The sequence below is a fragment of the Orbicella franksi genome, chromosome 15 (assembly GCF_964199315.1).
Source record: "Orbicella franksi chromosome 15, jaOrbFran1.1, whole genome shotgun sequence".
Lineage (NCBI taxonomy): Eukaryota > Metazoa > Cnidaria > Anthozoa > Scleractinia > Merulinidae > Orbicella > Orbicella franksi.
This window is the reverse complement of record NC_138159.1, coordinates 17,755,653-17,777,026: the sequence shown is the minus strand read 5'-3', so window position 1 is coordinate 17,777,026 and position 21,374 is coordinate 17,755,653. Positions and strand designations below refer to the sequence as shown.

The following is a 21,374-nucleotide window of genomic DNA, read 5'->3' as shown; positions in this document are numbered from 1 at the left end:
ACCGTATTTTGACGAGCCCGTAGGGGGAGTCAAACTACAAACAACGAGTGAAAATATAAAGCGATACTACACACCAAAACATCTAATAAGAGATTTGCTGTAGTCAATAAAATTATCAGTGAAAAAGGGAGAGTGTGACAGTTTTGCGCGCGCGCCGACCTGTCCGGCAAACAGGTTTTCTACTGTACAAATAACTGTACAATATCGCTGTATATTTGTACTGTTATTTGGACGGTATTCGCTGCAGTTGGATAATAACACTCGGGTATTCCCCATTTCTAGCTGTGGAATACGTAGTCATGTGACGCGTTTAGACATAAATTGTCAAGCGCGTCCTTGCGCGCGCCGATTTAAATTCCAAAAATGGCGAATTAACGACAACAGACGATACGCGCGCGTTCAAAAAGCATTTCAAATGCAGGATGCGGTTCATTGTCATTCTGAACAGCATGAGTCTTGCGCGTAAAATATTATTCATTCTCATTACGGTCTTTTGGATAGGATCGACGGACATTAACGGCCAAGCGATTAACTCATCGTTGACTTGTAAGGGAGCAAAAATCTGCCAAACATGCGTGCGGGATTCTTCGTGCTTCTGGTGTGAAACGCAGTTGTCATGCCAAGTCTACGGCGCGAAAAGCAAAGACGAACAGACCAAGGCTTGCGGAGAATGGCGCTGGAAGAGCTGCGAGAAAGCAGATGCTTCTACACCACTGATAGCTATTATAAGTGGTTGCGCTTCCGTGGCGTTGATTTGTGGTGAGTGTAGTATTTCTCCGTTTTCTCTTTAGTTTTAGTTTCGCTTGAGAAGATATATTTAACTCTCAAGACAGTGTTTGACCACATTTCTAGGTTGGTGCATCAAACTTGAAAACGTAAGTACATTAATGATCATCGCAGCAGGTAATTATATTCACAACTGGAGTAGCTGCAAGATTGATGCCTGAAAAAAACATTCAGGCCTGAACGAGATTCGAATCCATGACCTCTGCGATAACGGTGCAGTGCTCTGTCAACAAAGCTGTTGGCTGGTCACTTTGTGAGTTCGCAATAAACTCGTAAATAGTGAAGAATGCAATAAGCCATTTCTGAGTTGCTTTTACCTGTGTTTCAAAACGAGTCTTGGTGTACAACCTTTCATTTTGAAATGAGATTTTCTTACACGTTCGTTGTCTTGCAAATCAAACTCATTTCCATATGAAATGTTGTGCACCAGGACTTGTTTTGAAACCTAGGGAAAAAGCAACTCAGAAATGGTTTATTGACAATGTAAAAGATTTTAAATTTAACCAGCGGAGAAAGATGTAATGACATGGAAGACAATCCCAGTCAGTGCACACAACTTCAGCAGCTGCGAAAATAAGGCCTCAAAAAAAGGCTTAGAAGCTTGAAAAAATCGGTTAATTTTGTCAAGATCTCTTGTCTGTGATACAGTTCCGATTAACCCTTTTTTTAGTTCTCGAAAAGTGATGTTTCGCAAAAAACTGAATTTATGTTTTGCTTTTATCTCTTCCAGTTTTGCTGGTGCTCGTCTGTATCAAAAGGGATCTCTGGAAACGAATTGTAAGCGCGCGCGTTTACGACAGATGGGAAAAAGAAGGATTATTCGAGCAGGAACAACGATTTAACAGAAGAAAGAAACACAACAAAAAACAAAGCAATAAGGCACAAAAGTTCTCAGAGAAATATCAACTTAATGACCCCTCCATGGCATTTTTGTACTCACCGTAACAGGTGACATACCCGACCTAGTTCTTTTGAGTGAACAATCGCGGGGGCAGAAAAGCTTGGTTCGAGGGCGGAAAAGATGATGGAATGACTATTTTAATATTTGTAATACTATGCTACTACTACCGTAATACTATGCTAAGGAGATGTTAAGCTGGACCAGTTTCCTTTCAGAACAAATAAAATTCAAGTTAAAATCTGTTTACAATTAAATTCTGTATGAGCACTAAGTTCAGCGACGAAGAGAGCATAACACAACAACAACAACAACAATAACAACAACAACAACAACAATAAAAATAAGAACTTAAAAACTAGTGTACAAAAACAATCACAAAACAACTGAGTGACTATGGACTTAGTTATCAAAACATGGCATCAATTGTTTTGTGTAGTACGAAATGTGACAACTGAGTTTATAGAATGTACTCCAGTACATTCCGTAAATTCTTTTACATATCTGGCCAATCACAACAAACGCTGAGAAACACGTGACCTCTGCTTGGCGAGAGGTCATAATCTATGACTTGGGGCGAGCGCGGGAAGCCATGTAACTGGTGGTGTCTTTCAGGAAACATGACACCAGTTAAAAGCGCGGGAAAACATGCAACCGCTGCTAAGCGCGCCAAGTTACAGCCTATAACAAAGGTGTCGCGAAGCGTGGAAAACTATGTAACCGGCCCCAACCGCGGGAAAACATGTAACCGGTCTCAAGGGCTTCCCGGTGCCAAGCGCGGGAAAGCATGTGACTGGTGCTAAGCGCGCGAAAATGAAGGATTATTTTTGGGTTTGCTGCTAATCGGTTATTAGAAGTCCCCAGTTAAACCCCTTCAGATCGGTTACAGGATACTACAGGATTTTTTTTTTTAACCGATTAGAGTTCAGGCACGCTAAACCAAAGTATAGTTAGCACAATATTACATTCACTACTTTCTTTTAAAAGTTACTGAAAAAACAAAGAAAAAAAAAACATTTTACTATGATGCCCTAACGCTGCATGCATGAAATCCTATTTTATAATTTTCTAAAAAGCTCATTATCGGTCGTGTAAAATTTAACACCGACATAAATTTAAGTTAATGAAATTAAGGTAGAAATTCTAACCTTGACGTGCTCGAAATTAACCAGGCTGGTCTTTGTGGCATATTCACTAAATGGCTGATTTAATAAAAAAGTACTATATAACAAGAACTGCCTTGTAACACGGCCTCAATTGCGCTTCAGTGTTAGTCTCGTGATGTTCTCGCGTGGATTAAAATTCTCCCACAGCTCTATACTCATTTCTTTAAGGCTAAACAGTCCAGTAACGAACTCATTTGTGTTATCTCGCATTTTGATGTCACGTCTCTGCTTCGCCTTCACTGTCATCAAAACGAATATGACTTTGCCGTTGTACTTGCAGGGCTTCGGCCTTTCTTGCAACCTAGAAATTAACGCGTAAATCACTCAGGGTGAAATTGTTCGAAAACCAATTAAAACTAATTACTCGGGCTTCCGTGGGAAAGCCCAAGTCTATAAATGCAGGCCGTTCTTCTGCGGCCACAAATGGGGGATCATATTACCAGGCGTTCCTAGCGGAGAGGGTGGAAACATACATTTACACAATGCTGCGAATTTTGTGAAGAAGAAAGCTTTGGAAAAAATCATGCCTTTTGCGCTCCTCTCACATACAAAGATGCCAATAGTTTTCGGAAAGGGTCAGTCCACGAATTCTATAGCTTGAAGGCTAGCCAAATTAGGAAAGCTCATACTAGTTCTCATGAACACCTCAGATGTTGAAAAAATCAAGAATCGTCGTGAACAGAACTTTGAAGATGAGGCAAACAACAAGCAATAGGCCACTTTCGATATATCAAAATTTTCACATGGCTCCGAGGCTTTCGGGACAAACTTCTATATCTGATGTTGTTTTCTTTGTATCCAAGTCTCTTGGGAATTGAGAGGCAAAAAAAAAAAAAAAAAAAACTCAAAATATTTACAACTTTGACCCGAAAGCCTCGGAGCCACGTTAGAAAATTGATATATCGAACTTGGCCTGTTGGATAAAGAGGATACTCAATGAAGCAAATTGAACAGTAAATTAAATATGAAAGCTTACGTCTTGTTTTAAATGTCCTGACTCTTTAATTTGATTTTACTGTGTTTAATACTTGTAAAGTACGATTTGATATTTCGATAGGAAGCCCGAGTAAACGCTCTTGGAGCTTCTAGTTCTGGATCAAAGTTGACTGAGGTTTGAATAGTACAGTTTTGAGTCTAACTCAATCTGAAGTAAACTATCAGAGAAATACTACCACGTAAGTGTTGAAAAGAAGCAATACACAGGGGTAGGGGTGGGGGAACGCAGGGATGGGGCAGTGGTGAGAGTGCTTAACTCCCATCGATGCGGCCTGGGTTCAGTTCCCGCCCCGCGGTGTCATATGTGGGTTGAGTTTGTTGTTGGTTCTTGCCTTGCTTCGAGGGTTTTTCTCCGGGTACTCATCAAAAACCAACATTTCCAAATTTCGATTTGACCAGGATAGAGGACCAGGATGAAAACCAGCTAAGACTGATGTGGCTTCCTCTCTAAATACAGAAATTTTATTTGTTGATAGAAGGAAACGATTAAGCGTAGTCTTGTACCTTTTCAGTTCCTCTTTTCTTCCCTCTCTTAGCATTATATCTTGTTACGCGATCGGCATTTATCTTCTCCCAGTACGCTTTCTCATCCTCCTCTACAAATTAAAAGAAATAAATCACTAATAGAAGTTACTTCTGGAGAGCGTTTTCAAATGTGTGCGCTTTCGATGGAACGTTGCGCGATTTCGATTGTATCACAAGGATGGTAAACGCATCGCATCGACGAAAACGGATTTATGTCTGGTGGAAAGGGCGTTACCATGGCGGGGTTACCCCAGAAAAATTAGGTGGGGGTGTGCTGCCCGCTTCCCAAAACCCTTACCCTATTGAAGCCTAAAGTCTGCGATTTTCCCTACCCTATTGTCCGATAATGCCAATACTACTATTTAAGACTTGACCGTTAAATCAATACCCTGTTTAAGACCTGCCTTATGGTTAGTTCCCTAGTTCAGATCGATGTTAAAGGCAATGTAATGAGCTTTTGTTGATGGTCTTATCGATAATGATGAACGAAGTGGCTTCTTCTAAAAAAAACATACCCAATTCAAGACTAGAGTGCTAAAACCATACACTGTTTGAGACCAAAATGGCCAAAATCGTTATCCTATTTCTGACCAAAACGGCTAAAAAACCATACCCTTTGCAACCGTATACACCTATATAACCTATATAAGACAGTACCTCCGGGGGAAGGCGCTACACGCATTTGGGCTTCGTTCACATTTTCGTTGGAACACGTATACTCCCTGATGCAGTTTCGCCTACCGTCTACGCTAATACGATAGTAAACGCTCTACAGTTTCAACGAAACGCACACGTGAAAGCGCTGTCCAGAGTGCAGATGACTGAAAACGCAGCCCTATAGCATCAGAGTAGATAGCGAAAACCTTTTCTGATTTGCGTGTCTACGCTTTCGAGCATTTGAGTCGACCTCGTTCCCATGGCGGGGTCCTCTCTCTTCCTCGAAAAAGAGAGAGGACCCTGGGAACGAGGTTGCGTTTGAGTGTGGACGGGGACAACGCTGCAAAAACGTTGATGAGGACGCAAATCTTTTGATGCGTTTTTCGGTACGAAAACGCGTCATCGGAATACGCCAATTGTATTACCATATGGTCTGCAACGGGGCAACAAACCACCCAAGTTAAAAACGGTCTTCTAGCCTACCGGTACGCTGACAGGTTTTAAATTCTAGAAAATCGATATTTTAAAAGTTTGATTCACTCTTTATGTTGATATTCATTCAAAAAACTTGATTCGGCAACAAGGTTCGTAATCTTTTAAGCTTTTAGAATTCCACGTCGACTTTCCATGACCTTTCTGAGTTTTCCTTGACCTATGCTAAGCTGATTTGCCCTCAAAGTATTGTCAAGACAATTTATTATTTCAAGTATTTGCCCAGGTATTTGTATTTGTCAGGTATTTGTATTTTTATTTATTTCATTATGACGCATAAAATGCGTGCTACTGTTTATTTAGCTACTGGAATTCAATCCGGTTTTCTGATTTGTCTGTTGCTTTTGAACTTTTGAACTTTTTGCCTTTTTATTCTCCGAAAGCATGTTGCTTTTCCATGACTTTCCATGACCCACCTTTCAATTTCATGACTTTCCAGGTTTTCCATGACCCATACAAACCCTGCACAGCGATTTGCAGTAACCAAACAGTGACTAACCTGTTAGTTTGTGGAGTTTTAATTCATCGTTTGTCGATGACATTGTTTCAAACACCGCGCTACATTTTTCTGCGGTATGGAAGCGAACGTGACCCTGCGAACGAGACAAAAAACAAATTGCAACATTAAATCAGTTTTCCTTTAAACTAAAGAGATTAAAGGCAAGGAAAGATTTGTACATCACGAATAGAAAGGTGTATAATGATATGAAATAAGACGAACGTCAGTGTAACCTCTCGGGTGAACAGGTGCCGCTTCCTGGGAAATCCACGAAAATAACCGAACAGCCTCCGACTTATTATCCAATCAGGTCCAATCAGAAGAAGCGGAAGCCGGATCCGAACGTTGTCGGGTCCGTTTGTCGTCATAGGCTTGCGTCATCAGTAAACGTTGAGAATTCGCGCCCTTTTCACGCTTGCTCGCACTGGCAGCGGGCACGCGACAACTACCCGCCAACAGAAATGCTTTTTTTTTTACAAACCACATTGTGGCTTAAACGAACTCATCTTTAATACAGTTAAGACGTTTTATCCTTTTTCTCACCTCAACACTGCCCTCAGTCAAATCCAAATAGGCCACTGGCGCGTGAGAAGAAAACTTGTCCTACAAGAGGGAAGCAATGAATAAACAAACATACGTCGGCAACAATTTCCAACTACAAACACTCTTTTTTTTTTAATAAAAATCTTATCCAGGAGAAGGTTGAGGCTAAGATTGACCAAAATTTTAAAAGCATGCTAACACATCCAAGTTGAGACTTTTAGCCAAGAACATCATTTTCTCCAATCGTTTTTACCTGGAGCCCTAAATCCAGTACTCCACGTCTCCTTCTCAATATTTCCCTAGCCACCCGAGTAAGTGACAATTATTTCATCTGATACAGTCCATCATAGTTCTTCACATGGTCATGAAAAATCTCTTATTAGTCGTTAATATTCATTAAGTTTATACTAAGGAAATGTGTTTGTGTATCTGATCTTAAGTAGCATAGAGTTTTGCGATTTTATTTCTCTGTTTTCTCATACGTTTTGGTCACGAACTCGCGATTGAAAAGGTACATTAAACACATTATTACATTTCCTATCAATTCGAAGTTCGTCAAAAATACTCCGCCACGCGTCCTATTTTCAACTCTCTTCTCGTTGTTCGGAAATGTAGTAAAACACGGTCTCTCGTTTTTGATATACTAAGTCTTTATTCTGCGACAGCCTCAGCTCGAAAATTAAAGTAAGTAAAATTAACTTTTTCTATAGAATAAAAGAAACAAAATCAAGATTTGCAGTATTTCTTTCTCACCCTTATTTCTTTCTTAGTCAAGCCCTGACTTTGACAACTGAATTTTAAAACTACTCCAGGAGTGTATGGTAAGTCTTTTACAGCCTGGCTGTCTTCTTGTGACGATTTATTTTGGTTTTTCTTCTTTGACACTTCAACCTGGCCTTGTGATTGTTTCTTAGTTTGGTTACTAGCTTGGCTCGAATCCGCTGAAGGTTTCTCGTGCAGCTGTTTCTTCAATTTGTTCATAGCTTCCCGTTGTAGATTCTTGTATTCTTTCTTCAGTTCTAACCATTCCAGCCTCGCAAAAAGAAAGAAAAGGTAGGTTCAATGCGCAACACTGACTATGATTAAATTCTAACATCTCCAAACCCTTTTACACCAAAATCAAGGTGCCCAGGACATGAGAATTAAGCTTCTGATCATCTCAGGCGAACTTAACTGACTAAAAACAAAATTCTCCACATGAAAATGCTACTAATAGAGTGAAAACAATCAGAAGAAAATCACTGTTGATCAGAGTTAAAAAAAAATAAATACTAACTTGGAAATCACTCGAAGGTGCGGTAATCTTGTTTCTTTCCTCTCCTTCTTTTTCCGTTTTCTCTTCTTGTGTTTCTTGGCAGTGTTATCCTCGCCGCTTTCCTCAGCATTATTTTCAGAGTTCGATTGCGCCTTGTCAGCCGTCTTTTTACGTTTGTGTTCCACGCTTTCATCATCGTCAGCCGAATCTGCGTGAGATCGTTTACGTGCTTTTAATCCACTCCTCCTTGTAACAGTATCCTCATCTTCATTGCCTTCTTGCCACCGTACAATTTTCTTGCCCTTCTTGTCTTTCCCATCTTGTTCACTGTTCGGTCCTTCCTTTCCATTTTTGTCTCTTTCACTACCTTCTTCGCCGCTCTTAGACTCCTTATGTTTTTGTTTAATATCGCTACTTTTGCTCACATCCTCCTGTTCCTCTGTTTCGCCTGAATCCACTGAAGATTCACTAATCGTTCTTCTCCGTTTTCGTTCTTTGTGCTTTTGGATTTCAACTTCTGATTCGCTATGCGAGCGTTTTCTTTTTCCTTTCGCCATCTTGAGCTGTTCACTTGACTGTTCTGTCCTATCACCGTTTTCGTTTTTCTCCTCTGGTTCACTGGCTTGCTTTTGCCTCCCTTCTTTATTGAAAACCTGCATGAAAGTTTGGGATTGAGTTTCAATATTAATACCGGTAAACTTTTTACCTTTCACTAACTCGCACACATTTGATTTGAAATCTTTCTAAACTTGCTGTCTGTAATAAACGGAAAACTCTGCTAGATAAACGTGATTCTTTTTTTACTGTGTTTAAATCAAAATGATCTACCTCTCTGTCTGTCTGCCTGCCTGCCTGCCTGTCTGTCTGTCTGTCTGTCTGTCTGCCTGCCTGCCTGCCTCTCGGTCTGTCTGTTTGTCTGCCTGCTTGCCTGCCTGCCTGTCTGTCTGCCTGCCTGTCTGTCTGTCTGTCTGTCTGTCTGCCTTCCTGCCTGTCTGTCTGTCTGTCTGTCTGTCTGTCTGCCTGTGTCTGTGACTTCACTACTGAAGTGCCTTGATTAATAAGTACACAATACAGGTACAATGTTTAACAAAACTATTCTATAAAATAAACAATGAAGAATCAAATACCTTAACTGCTTCTTGAGCTTCTTTTGCAGATTCGAATTCCACAAAAGCAAATCCTTTAACATCTCCAGTGTGTTTAAACCTTGGAATACTAACATCACAGGAAAAAGACACTGTTATTAACACTTCACTTAAGCTCAACTCTGAAGCATAACCACCAAGTTCCCATTACACTAATGGAGTAAAATTTGAGTAAAATTTGAAGACATGATTGATCATAGCAGTTATAAACACAACTTAAGCAGTTGTGAAATTAAAGGCTTGAACGGGATTCGGTTAATTTCACAACTCTCAATTCAGTTCATTCACAACTTCTTAAGTTGTGTATATTACTGCGATGATCAATCATGTCTTTATATCTTTCTCTGCAGTTCAAAATTTAATGTATGATCTTTTATATAATCACTTATAAGAAAGAATTTGGTCAGAAAGAGATGGTGGCTGCACATTTTACCACATTACCTTGCAAACCTAACACAGACCATTAAGCTCAAGGACTGCCTTACTCTGTGCAATATTTGTCCCAGTTGAGTATTAACAACACTGTGCATGCTATTGCTAGGTTTGCAGATATTAGAGCTTGTGGGTTCGTGTACCAGTCGCCATGTTTTTTCCTAAAGAGGATTGAAGTATCTTGTGTTAGGGCTTTAATTTGTTTTTTTATTCAAAAGTTCATGAACCCTTTTGAGTTTAACAAAATCTGTTTCAGACAATGCTAGTGAATGTAGCAGAGCTGTGTATCAAAGGATCGCTGGTCTTGCAGAAAATTTGGCTAAATTCGTGGGATTTAGGGAAAGTAATAATTTAACTTCATGACACAGGGAGTGATTGCCCATTCTCCTGGGTCAGGGTTGCATGATAAAAGTGCTGGTCATAGAAATAAAAAAAAAAAACTTCTTATAAATAACTACAAAAGTATTTTGAATAGATATAATAATTGGATTTGTAGTTTACAGAATTAAAAATCAACTTGAAAACAATTTGTTCACAGAGCCTGAGTATTACATTGAACAAAACCACTGCAGCTTAATCTGAAGGCCCACAATGTTTTTTTTTTGCTCAAGTCAAGACATGATATTCCATACCTGATGTACACCACCTTCCCATACTTGCTAAAAATTTCCTTCAGCCAGTCATGGTCAGCATAAGGTGGGAGTCTTTCCTACAGAATTGAGGCATTTTACATCAAATTATTTTTACTGGAGATCAGGGTGCGAAGAAAAGCAATTTTCAGGCTTGCCCTTCGAGGAGGGTCGTACAGGGGTATTTTCGTGATGCGTGATTAGCTGATTTCATTTTCCATGAAATGTGAATTTAAGAAAATTATTCTTTGTGACTTGAAGAATCTTATTTTAATAAAAACTGCTTGTCAAAATTTCTGACAAGCATACCCAACCTTTTGATATGGGATTTTGCCCCCTATCCTTCAGACAAGCTCTAACTATAATGCAATAGCCTGAAAATCATTCTCACTAGCGACACAAATTTCATTTCTTGCAGCACTTCTGTAATTGGAATTTCCTCAAATTTTTCCCAAGAACAGACTCTACTAGCCCAACTAGAAAATCCAATAGCCCCGGGTTGTCAGACAGGACTTTTTTTGCACACTGGGAGAATGATAGACTCGATCACATACACTGAAAATTCTCTAGGCTCAATTAAGGTGAACAACAAGAAATAAACTATTTTAAAAATTAACAAATCAATAGTAAATAAATTACAGTATCAACCCAGCTGGTGGGTTTCCATGTAGGTCATCCTCTCTCCAGGTTGATTTAAAAATATTGCTTTTTTAAGAGAGGAAAACTAAAGTACCTGGAGGAAAACCTTCAGAGAAAAACAAGAGCTAACAACAAACTCAACCTACATGTGACACCAGGGTGGAACTGAACCTGGGCCACATTGGTGGGATGGTGAGTGTTCTCACCACTACTCCAACCTTACCCCCCTATTCCTTGATGGAAGGTTTCAGCTTTGAACCATTACTAAGCTGACCAACATCTTTGGAATATTGCCAATATGTCTGTGGATCTTCTTTTGGGAATCTTCAGCAGTGTTTAAAAGTTTTCCAATGCATATAAACTTAGGAAGTTTAGAACATTTTTTGGGAATTGGAAGTCAACATCCTTTTAAATTTTTGCTAAGTGCTCAAATACTTACAATGTAGATGGTTTCTGCATCAACATTTCTTGGCTCAGGAACAGGAGTTGTACGTCTGACCATTGTCTCATCTTCGCTGACCTGAAAATACATTTCAGAAATACTGTAGAGTTTTCAAAACAATAATCCAACTCTAAACACTCTCAGTGGATAAAATGTGTGGTTCCTTGAAACATGCACACCCACCACCAAGGCTAGTCTCTTATGCAGCTGGTATTTGGGTCATCATGAAACAAACCTTCCCCAGGAGTGTAGCATGATGGCCTGAAAAACAGCAGCACACAACACTGGGCCTAAGAATCTAAAGGTCACTAAAGGCCCTGATACTTGGGGCAATATTGTGCGCATATATTGCATTTTTGGCATAGTTTCCTGGAATTCCAAAAAACCTACAAGATAATATAATTCTTTGAAAACAGTAGTGCACAATAGGATATTTTGGGAAAAATTGCCTGACTGTTTGACTTGTACATCATTTTCTTCTGCAAGACAAGTTGGAGGTTATATAATTACAGGACCTTAGCAAAGCAAGACCAGAAGACTTACCTCAAGCATAGAGGACATTTTCATGGCTTTTACAACAAGGCTTATGTCATCTGTTATCTGTTTCATCCTGTTAAAACTAGCAATTGTTGAAATTGCTACAACTGCAGGGAAAACAAAATAAAAATGAAGAGTAACAAATCATGGTAGGAACAAATCTGTTTTGAACAGGGCTATCAGAAATTTCTTATGGTAGGTGGCTTTATTTAACAGTTGGAGTAGCTGGGTAATTTTGCTATCTTTTTCCAATGAATCAGACAAATAGCTCAGCAAAGAAGTTGGCTGTGACCATGATGTAGATGGTGATTTTTGCTGGAAGCTGGCTCCTTTAAAAATCCTGTTTTTAAATTTTGATATAATTACACAAGAGACAACACGTGATACATGACTAGTTGCAAGTATGACAGTGGAGAATGACAGTGAGAAGAAACTTATAGAATAGGCTGGAATAAGGAAAAAGCCTCCATTTTCTTTTTATCTAAATGTAGGAACAGAGTTGCAGCTCAGAGACTTTAGAAACAATGACACAAAAACTAGTGTAGAAGGAATGAAATATGAGAACTAAGGATCACAATCAGAGCCATAGCTAATAACAGGCAAACCAAGGCAATTGTGTCTGTCTCAGTTATTATTATTATTTTTTTTGCTTTAATTTGTTGTTTATCAATATCAAAAACATCCTTAATACCTAGGAAGAGGATTAAACTGGTCACAGACATAATCATTGCCTCAGTCATAATCTTTTTCTGGCTACGGCCCTGAATATTACTAGTAGTCTGGCACCAACTTTTACAAGATCTGCAGAAATGGTATATCAAATTGTCTGTTTGATTTATTGTTAGTTATACTTACATCCATCTGGGTGCTTACTAATTTCTTGTTTCATGAAACGATCCTTCTGGAGGTTTGCGTTACCAAAGTAAAACTCAACCTATTTGAAATAGAGGAAAAAACATAACAATAGAACTAAGCTTCCACATGACCGCATGATGCCTCTCACAGCTTCAAAAATACTAGTTGAAAAAAAAAATTCTTGTGAAACAGGTCACAAACCTGTTCCTGGAGCTGCGCTTTTATTTTCTTGGTTCTTTTCTTGTGCTTCTTGTGCATTTCATTATCTGCTGATATCTTCAACAGATCTTGACTATCCATTGTTTTTGCCTTGTTAAACTGATCATCAAACTAATGTAAGAAAACTAAAGCCTAGGGTAAAAATAATGAAAAAAAGATTAGTTTAAAGTTAAAGTAAATGCACATATGTGGAAAACAGAAACTACAAAATGCCTGCTTTTTGTTGCAGGTAATAAAAATCATATTGATCCTATTCTGTCAATGGTTTTTACACCACAGCAGTACACTAAATTGTATTATATTCCAAAGATTACACAACAGAATTCTGACGTCTTTAACCCTTGACTTTTTTAACCTCCTAATAACTTCAACCAAAAGTTGTCTCCCTCCCCATATTTATCAAACACTCTAATTTTACCCCCAATTTCTCAAACTACCCGAATTTGCAAACCAATTTTCAGTTCCCATGAATGTTTAGAAAACTGGATTACACTATTAGTATTTCAAAACCTGGCTGAATAATATGCCATCATTTTTTTTTTTTGCCACACAACAAAAACAAAAGGGCGAAGATTGGTGTACAGAAATATATTTGTACCGTACATCCTTGAATTAGCCCCCTCACTCAAATAAGCGCCCCCTTCGAATAAGCGCCCCTCCTATCAACCAAAATTTAAAATAAGTGCCCTATCTCGAATAAGCGCGCCCCTTCACTTCCCCCATTTTGTGGACGAGTACTGAGCCAACAAAGGACTATAGTTTTCGGCATGCAGTATTAGATTCACACCTTGTTTCAGTTTGTGAAAACGTTAGGTGAACACGTTGAACACATTAAGTACTAATGGTGCCATGATTTAAACTTTAGGATCAGCTTTTTATGTTGATACACAGCTTATGTTGTTGTTTAGCGCAGATGATGTATTAAAAAAATGATCATGTCAGGCCACGATTTGGGAAAAATTAAATAAGGGCCCCTCCTCGATTAAGTGTCCCCCTCAGATAAACGCCCCCCATCTACTCAAAAATTTGAAATAAGCGCCCCGGGTGCTAATTCGAGGATTTACGGTATTGGAATTTTGTCATGAGGAAGCTGCATACAGTACCTCTGTGATCTCTCCCTTAGTGACAAAAACCACTGTCACTGAAAATGTTTGATTCACTCAAGATTTCAAGATTAAGATATAAATCCCATTGTAAGGCAACACTCACCTTAAAGCAAACTTAGCTTACATGACCTCATTGTATCAGGCATTTTTCGCAAATTAATATGTGCAGCTCCACTTATTTGTGTGACCATACAATATTATAGTCTGACAAGAGACAAATTAAGCTCACTAAAACGTGAGTAAGGTTATTTTCACGGTATTGGTATGCTCCTGATCTGCAACACCCCGTGAGCAGCTGTTTCCTCCTCCGCCAGCGTAGCGTCGGCAAAGGAGAAACCAACTGCTCGCAGGTTAGATCTGCAGAACATGACTTCCAAAAGACAGTGACCAATTAAAGCTGATTAAAGATTCTAGAGAATGCCAGAGAAAGACCCAATTAGGCAATACATAGACCTAGTCAAGCTACGAAATAATGTTTATCTTTCTGAAAATGTCCTGATAACGAGCTTGTGAGCTACAATGGATAAGGTTTAGACTTTACCTTCGTAGTGCCTTTTGTGAGCCTCTCGCAGCTAATACGTCCGCCATTGCAGGCCAGGTTGCTGCATTGTCCTTTTCAACCTGGAACGGGGAGGGGCTGGGTTGAGGGTTGAGGTTGAAGGGAAAGGGGAGTGCAATGTACCCGATCGATCACGGACTGTTTTTCCTCAAGCCTTGGTCTCTTATCTTAGCGAACTTTCCTACATACTTCTCTCCGAAGATGCATTTCGAAACCCTCAACCTATTGCAAGCGGAGAGAATGGAGGGTAATTGAACAAAAGAGTAATTCCTCATTTAAGCCCGATTGCTGACAAAGCAATTTTAAACGAAATTGCTAACAAGGAATTTTCGGATCACTTCCAAGTTTAGAAATCCCAGGAAAGTCTAGAAATAGCCAAATCCTGTGACGCAAATTTTTTACACGTGAACTAAAACGCATTTAAAGCTTCTAGGCGACGCGCGTGGCGGAGTAACATTTTAACTGCGGGATGAATACATATCTAAAAATAACGGTTGAGAGGGTGGATTAATTCTCTCACTCTTCATCCTCTCGATGTAAATTTCCAATTCGAGAGCGAAAATAAAACTTACTGGGCGATCAGGAACGATTAAAGAGCGCACGCATAGGTATTCCCGCGTGAGGTCACGTGGTACGAGAAATCCTGCATAGTTATAGACGTGGTTATTCCTGGTTCGTTTTGCAGATCTTTGCAGGTTCTGTGCACAAAAGCCATGGCCGGTGGAAGATACGACCATTACGATTACCTGTACAAGATTGTTTTAATTGGAGACTCTGGTGTGGGGAAATCTTCACTTTTATCTCGTTTCACGCGAAATGAATTCGACCTTGAGTCGAAGTCCACCATAGGTGTCGAATTCGCTACAAGAAGCATCCAAGTGGATGGAAAAGTCATCAAAGCGCAGGTATTTCTGGCTTCATTTCCTGCAGATTGTTATTATATGATTTAGTTTATCTTCGTAGTTATGTCAAGCCTTCGTTTTACCGGGAAATCCATTTATTAGCATAACTTCTGCAAGCTGTAAAATGTTGCATTCTAGAAACTCTTGCAAGCTTAAAATTACTCGGCACTGCACGTACGTACGGTGAAAACTTGCTCGCATATTTACTTGGAAAAATATCATTTGTATCACGGCTGGAACTTCTAGAGAGTTAAACCCAAGCGCGACTAAAAAAGACGTATTGTTTATCTTTTGTTCTTTAACAAATTATGCAAAGCCCGCTCTGTTCTTTAAAGTACAATTCCTATATTAAGTTTAATTATTGATACCGAGTAAAGATTTTCAAGGGCATCTTTTCCCAAAATCGATAATGTTTTGTTAGCAGCGATTGTAATTTTTTCTATTAAAGCAAATCTAACGGACCAAAAAAATACATTGTAGCCAAAGTTACTTTAAAATGACTTGTTATCAAAAGTCAAATTTCTTTGCCTTGAATTGTGACTTGTCTGCTTCACATCTCACATAGCATATTTTGAACTTCCCTTTTCCCCATTTCCTGGTTATCTATATTTAGAAGTCTGGGTCATCAAAGTACTTGTATAAATATATTTGTTATATCGATATGTTTAATATATATTTGATAGAGATCATTTTACAAATAAATATTACTCTACATTGTGTGGTTCAAGGATATAGTCATGTCTCACCACACCCTGGAAGATCACTGATCATTCTGAAGGGGTGATGGGGTTTTCAAAAGCTGATGAAAGTTTTCAAAGGAATTAAGAAGCTGAACTGAAATTTCAAGGGGTTGGGTGAAGGATTCCAACCAAAAAACCTTTAATGGGGTGGGGGTGGGGGGAGGGTATGGAGGTTCTGGAGATTTTCTGGTATAGGTAAAGTCTGTATATGAGCCAAGTGGCCCATCAGGCCAGAGCTTATCCGGTTTATGTAGCATGAAGTCACTAGGAGTATTTCTACTTCCCCCTGGATGGGATGCTAGTCCATCGCAGGGTTACCCCCAGCATTAAGTTCGCTGGTACCCATTTATGCACCTGGGTGGAGAAAGGCACTGCGAGAGTAAAGTGTCTTGCCCAAGAACAAAACACAATGTCCCCGGCCAGGGCTCAAACCTGGACCACTCCATCCGGAGATGAGCGCGCTAACCATGAGGCCACCGCGCCTCCCATAGCCCTTTTATTATATGCAAAACGAAATAAGAAATTTGAAAGAATAAAGTACTTGTCCATAGTAATTAAATTTTAAAAGCAGTTAAGTGCAATTTACCTCAACTACACTCTGGAAATTGTGAAAAGTCTTTCTGGTTTTCCAGAGGTTACAACTGATTGAAGCAGGGTGCAAACTGCAAACAAAAGCAATTTTTGAGGCAAGCTGTAACTGTGATGTACAAGCTTGAAAGTTACAATAATTTATATTTCCAACCAAAAGCACTTTCATTTGTAATTTGAATTTCCTGAAAATGTTCCCCCAAAAACTTTTCACTCAACCATTAGGCAAGTGAACAACACGCTGTAATTTAGTATTGTTTGGCTGATGAGTTTTTAGAGAGATCATGTCTTTGCACACACATGTAACTTTAGTTTATACCAAATGATTCAGTGCCACTTGTAAATTTGTGGCATCGAGCAAAATATCTACCCATAATTAGTATCACCCAACTAGTGGACTAATGCAAATCCTGCATTTTGATTGGCTACACTACTAGGGGACTATTAGTAATAGTCCTTGAGTAGTGAAATTGGCGCCATCGAGCGTGACGTTTTCTTTCGTTTTATTCCCAAATAAATATTTCTTCAACTTGCATTTGCTAACTTTATTATTACCTTTTCTGTCCGACTAGCTGGGTGATACTAAAACAATTAGACCCTTTGCCCTCAAGGGCCACGGGTCAATAGCCCATTTGGCTTCGCCTCATGGGCTATTGACCCATAGCCCTTGCGGGCTACGGGTCTAATTGTTAAATAGACTCTTCTGATCACATCCATAGCAGTCATCAGTAGTTGTTAGACAAAAGGATGGTTAGGTTAAGTCTGTATACAAGCCAAGTGGCCCATCAGGCTGGAGCTTACTTGGTTTCTGTAGCATGAAGCGACTAGGAGTATTTCTACTCCCCCCTGGATGGGATGCTAGTCCATCGCAGGGTTGCCCCCAACATTAAGTTCGCTGGTATCCACCTGGGTGGAGAGAGGCACTCTGAGAGTAAAGTGTCTTGTCCAAGAACACAACACAATGTCCCCGGCCAGGGCTTGAACCCGGACCGCTCGATCTGGAGACCAGTACACTAACCATGAGGCCACTACACCTCCCACAGCTATTTGACAAGAGGATAAGTGCACACAATCCATAGTTTTTTAATTACCATTATTGCAGCCCTTATGGCCCTATTCTCCCAGAGGAGAGCTAGGACCATGATGATTGCAGCCCTCTGGCTATGTTGGAAGTGCGGCCGCTGAATGGTTTAGTGCTGGACGCCAGATCAAGAGGCCCAGGTTCAAGCCCTGGCCAGGATCACTGCATTATGTTTTTGTGCCAGACGCAGTGCCTCTCTCCACCTAGGTGTATAATGAATTTAATGATCGGGGGGGGGGGGGTAACCCTGCTGTAGAACAGCATCCCATTCAAGGGGAGGAGGTGGGTAGAATTACTCCAAGTCACTTATGCTATGGAAACCAGATAAGCTTATTCGCCCAAAGGTATTCACTTGAAGAACTTGTGAGCCTTTGTTATTGTGATAATTTGTAGAGACAGTAAAAGTGTAGAAATCAGCTTCGCATTAATATATTCACTTTGCCTTGAGAATGGTATCAGGAGGACAACGAAATGTTGGCTATTAACTCTAATATTTGCTTGTTTATGTAATATTGATATTATTGAATAAATTGACACATTTGACTGGTCATGTTATGTTTACTTTCCATAAGGTTTGGGACACAGCTGGGCAGGAGCGTTACCGTGCGATTACAAGTGCGTATTACAGGGGAGCTGTGGGTGCTGTTCTTGTTTATGATTTATCCAAACAAAAAACATTTGAGAATGTTGAGAGATGGCTGTTGGAAGTGCGCGAGCATGCTGAATCTTCTATTGTCACAATGCTTGTTGGAAATAAATGTGATTTGAAACATTTACGAGCAGTCCCTGTCGAAGATGCCAAGAAATACGCAAGTGATTCTGGGTTGTCGTTCATAGAGGCTTCAGCACTGGATTCCACAAATGTAGAGGAAGCATTTACACAAACTATTACAAAAGTGCATGAAGTACAGCTGACAAAAATGAGGAAGGAACTCGACATGCCGGGGCAAAACAACGGATCGTCCACTGGAAAAGGAAAAGTAGTCGAAGTGGATGAAACATCACAGCCGGAGAGAAATTGTTGTGTTATTCTGTAAAGACTTTATCACAAATAAATGAAGTTTAATCCTCTGGGCCAGGTTGTACAAAGGCCCAATAAGCTAACCCGGGGATGGTGAGAATTTGATTTCAATTTTGTAACTTTCTGTCGAGGTTGTCTGTTTATATGGTATGTCCTTCAGTTTTGAGTTTGAATAATCTCCAACAATGAAAAACATGAGAAGTTAAAAGCATTTATTCAAGAAAAAAAAAATTGGTTTATCTGGGTTAGCTTTAACCAGCTTTCAAAAAACCTGATCCTGTGGATTACCAAGAGTTATTGAAGGGCAAATTTACTTTTAAATTACGTTCCATATGGCCAAATTCTTCAAAATTGAGTGCTAACTGACAAATGTGAACTTGAAATATTGTAATCAATAGATATAGTATATGCATATTTGAGTAGTGTGAAAGAGTAATAGCCACCAGACAGAAATAGCAAAGTTTCCAATTGATCATGTTATGAATTAAGGATTACTATTAAAGCCATGGTAAAACAGCCAAGCTACGAAAAGGTAGTGGCCAGTGCCAGTGAGCTCTGATTTCTTTTTAAATGCTCAAGAATGATTTCTAATATTATTGGACTTCAATTGAACCTCTAGTCAAGGCTGGCCAACCTTGGGGCATTAGAATTTCAAAATAATTGCTGTTGGAGGGAGATGGCCTTTGTGAGGAGGTTTTGAGACAAGAAAATAATAATTTATATAATAATATTAAAAAAAGAGAGTTTGCTATTCATTATAGGAAGGAACATTTGCAGAGGTTTTGACAATACCTGCTTTGGAGACTTACTGGGAATTTAAGATAATATAGAGCGAATTATAAAATAATGAGTATTCATAAGACTAAAACCAAAGTTATCACTCTGGTCTGTTACAAAGTGTGCAGACAGTTCATTAAATCAATCAAAACTTCAATAAAAATTGGGTTTGGTTTTACTTGTGATTCCATCATGGAACACAAAGTAAAGTGGATTCTTAAGGCCAGTAATTTGCGTGGCAAAGCAACGCAAAACCAAAGCAAAAATGCAAATTACTCTTGACACTCAAGTGCAAAACGCTCTAGAAAATATTAGAAAAAAATAACAGGAACTTCACACATAATTTTCCAAAAGTGGGGAGAATTCAGTGCTGTGGAATTTTGGGACTACGTAAATACATGGTACTGTTCAAATAATGTTAACTTTATAATTTAGTTATGTCAGGTACCATGCAGTGCTGGCATGCGCAATCAAATTATGCGACAAATATGAAATTAAAGATCTTAGGCATAACAGTTCATTGGCAAGAATAACAATACAGTTGTCCAAGGTTTTAATAGGGTTGAATTAACAAATTAGTGCTGGAAATAATATAGTTACTGTGATTCCCAAGCTCCATATCACTTCTAGTTAGTCATAACTTTGCACTCAAGTTTGCCTCTTCTTGGTGTTTAGTTAGTTGAGGCGCTGCGTGATAAAACATCGGTGTGAAATAAAGGAGTTAGAGAGGCTTCAGTTGCCGCATTTTCACACACATTTTTAACTGTGCCATTTTTCACGCTGCACCCTGGCTGTTCATGCTGCCCCCAACTAACTGAACGACTGGAAATGCTACCCTTGAGTGTATTATTTGTGGCGTAACTATGAATTCATGGGATATTATTATATACTGGCCAGTATCATGTCATGTGAATGTGGTCATGTTTGTATAATTGGATGATATTCTGAAGTGTACAATCAAATATTTTTCATTAAAAGCGAGCAAGATGAAACATTTAATAATCATGTATTTCTTTTCTTGGGACAAAGTAATTAATATTGCCAATAATAAAATGAAGTTGATGTTATTGAAAGTGAATGATAAAGTAGTTTATTATAAGGACATGGTAGTGAAGAAACCATAGTACATCTGCAAATTTAACACAAGCTGTGATTTAGTTTTTGTTAATGCTGTTGTCAGCAGTTTTGGAGAAATACATTATAGTTTACTAATTATCAAATTATATTATATTATATTATATCATTATTATGCAATATTATTAGTTAGTGGAATTCTACTAATATAGCTATTCAAATGCTGCAATCTGATTGGTTTAGCCATCATACACTATCAGCCATTAGTGTGCAGTGGCTGGGGGTCATTCACAAAGTGGCTGTGTTTTGGCCAAAGATTTGGAGGAAGAGAAGGTGACAGAGAAGGAGGATTAAAATAGGGAATTTTCAGTTGAGTTCATGACCTTCTACCTCATTAACTATACCTCAGAAATCTTGAGCTCATGATCTAATTATTAATTGTACACTAAAAGCCTCTCCTATATGTTTAACAAAAAATAATTTACTTTTGACACTGAAAAGGTTCCACAACTTAACTAACTGGTAGGAAAAAAAAAATAGAAAATGGGCAATAAAAAGGCCAAAAAGAACCACCAGTAATATTTTGTGAAAACAAATAGTATTATGTAATAAAAAAAGAGATTAATTATTGTAAAGTAGCCTAAGCATTGATTACTTGTGCTGTTTACAATGTTACCAAAGAAACAGATATCAGTTATTTTATTACAGACATGCTTTGATAACTTTCAAACCACTGCAATCCTAACTCCTTTCAGTCATTCAGGTAAACAGTTTTGAATGACCTAATATCTTACAGATAACAAAATGAAGA

At 38.9% G+C, this 21,374-nt stretch overlaps 3 protein-coding genes across 3 annotated transcripts; 2 read left to right on the top strand and 1 right to left on the bottom strand.

The window, feature by feature from the left end:
* Positions 1-422: 422 nt before the first annotated feature.
* LOC145469268 (uncharacterized) lies at positions 423-1,932 on the top strand. Its single transcript, XM_081452951.1, has 2 exons — positions 423-759; positions 1,517-1,932. The coding sequence occupies exons 1-2, from the start codon at positions 423-425 to the stop codon at positions 1,729-1,731; spliced, it is 552 nt and encodes a 183-aa protein (XP_081309077.1). The 3' UTR covers positions 1,732-1,932.
* A 790-nt stretch (positions 1,933-2,722) lies between these two features.
* On the bottom strand, positions 2,723-14,401 carry LOC145469327 (la-related protein 7-like). Its single transcript, XM_081453009.1, has 13 exons — positions 14,363-14,401; positions 12,698-12,847; positions 12,497-12,575; positions 11,648-11,748; positions 11,102-11,182; positions 10,027-10,103; positions 8,945-9,032; positions 7,839-8,470; positions 7,316-7,595; positions 6,563-6,622; positions 6,020-6,113; positions 4,351-4,442; positions 2,723-3,151 (listed from the first exon to the last, which is right to left on the bottom strand). The coding sequence occupies exons 2-13, from the start codon at positions 12,794-12,796 to the stop codon at positions 3,068-3,070; spliced, it is 1,767 nt and encodes a 588-aa protein (XP_081309135.1). The 5' UTR covers positions 12,797-12,847; positions 14,363-14,401; the 3' UTR covers positions 2,723-3,067.
* Positions 14,402-14,491: 90 nt separating this feature from the next.
* Positions 14,492-21,251, top strand: LOC145469328 (ras-related protein rab-11.1-like). Its single transcript, XM_081453010.1, has 2 exons — positions 14,492-15,285; positions 18,264-21,251. Exons 1-2 carry the CDS (start codon positions 15,094-15,096, stop codon positions 18,726-18,728), a joined length of 657 nt encoding a protein of 218 aa, XP_081309136.1. The 5' UTR covers positions 14,492-15,093; the 3' UTR covers positions 18,729-21,251.
* The last annotated feature ends 123 nt before the right edge of the window (positions 21,252-21,374 follow it).

What these genes read in the sequence shown, in the direction of transcription:
- LOC145469327 (XM_081453009.1), bottom strand. Translation starts at nt 12,796, where the DNA reads ATGGATAGTCAAGATCTGTTGAAGATATCAGCAGATAATGAAATGCAC. An exon ending in TAGTAAGCACCCAGATGGAT is followed by an intron (nt 11,749 to 12,496) that starts GTAAGTATAACT and finishes TTTTCCCTGCAG; the next exon opens with TTGTAGCAATTTCAACAATT. An exon ending in AGAAAAGAGGAACTGAAAAG is followed by an intron (nt 3,152 to 4,350) that starts GTACAAGACTAC and finishes GTTAATTTCTAG; the next exon opens with GTTGCAAGAAAGGCCGAAGC.
- LOC145469268 (XM_081452951.1), top strand. Translation starts at nt 423, where the DNA reads ATGCGGTTCATTGTCATTCTGAACAGCATGAGTCTTGCGCGTAAAATA. An exon ending in TTCCGTGGCGTTGATTTGTG is followed by an intron (nt 760 to 1,516) that starts GTGAGTGTAGTA and finishes TATCTCTTCCAG; the next exon opens with TTTTGCTGGTGCTCGTCTGT.
- LOC145469328 (XM_081453010.1), top strand. Translation starts at nt 15,094, where the DNA reads ATGGCCGGTGGAAGATACGACCATTACGATTACCTGTACAAGATTGTT. An exon ending in GAAAAGTCATCAAAGCGCAG is followed by an intron (nt 15,286 to 18,263) that starts GTATTTCTGGCT and finishes ACTTTCCATAAG; the next exon opens with GTTTGGGACACAGCTGGGCA.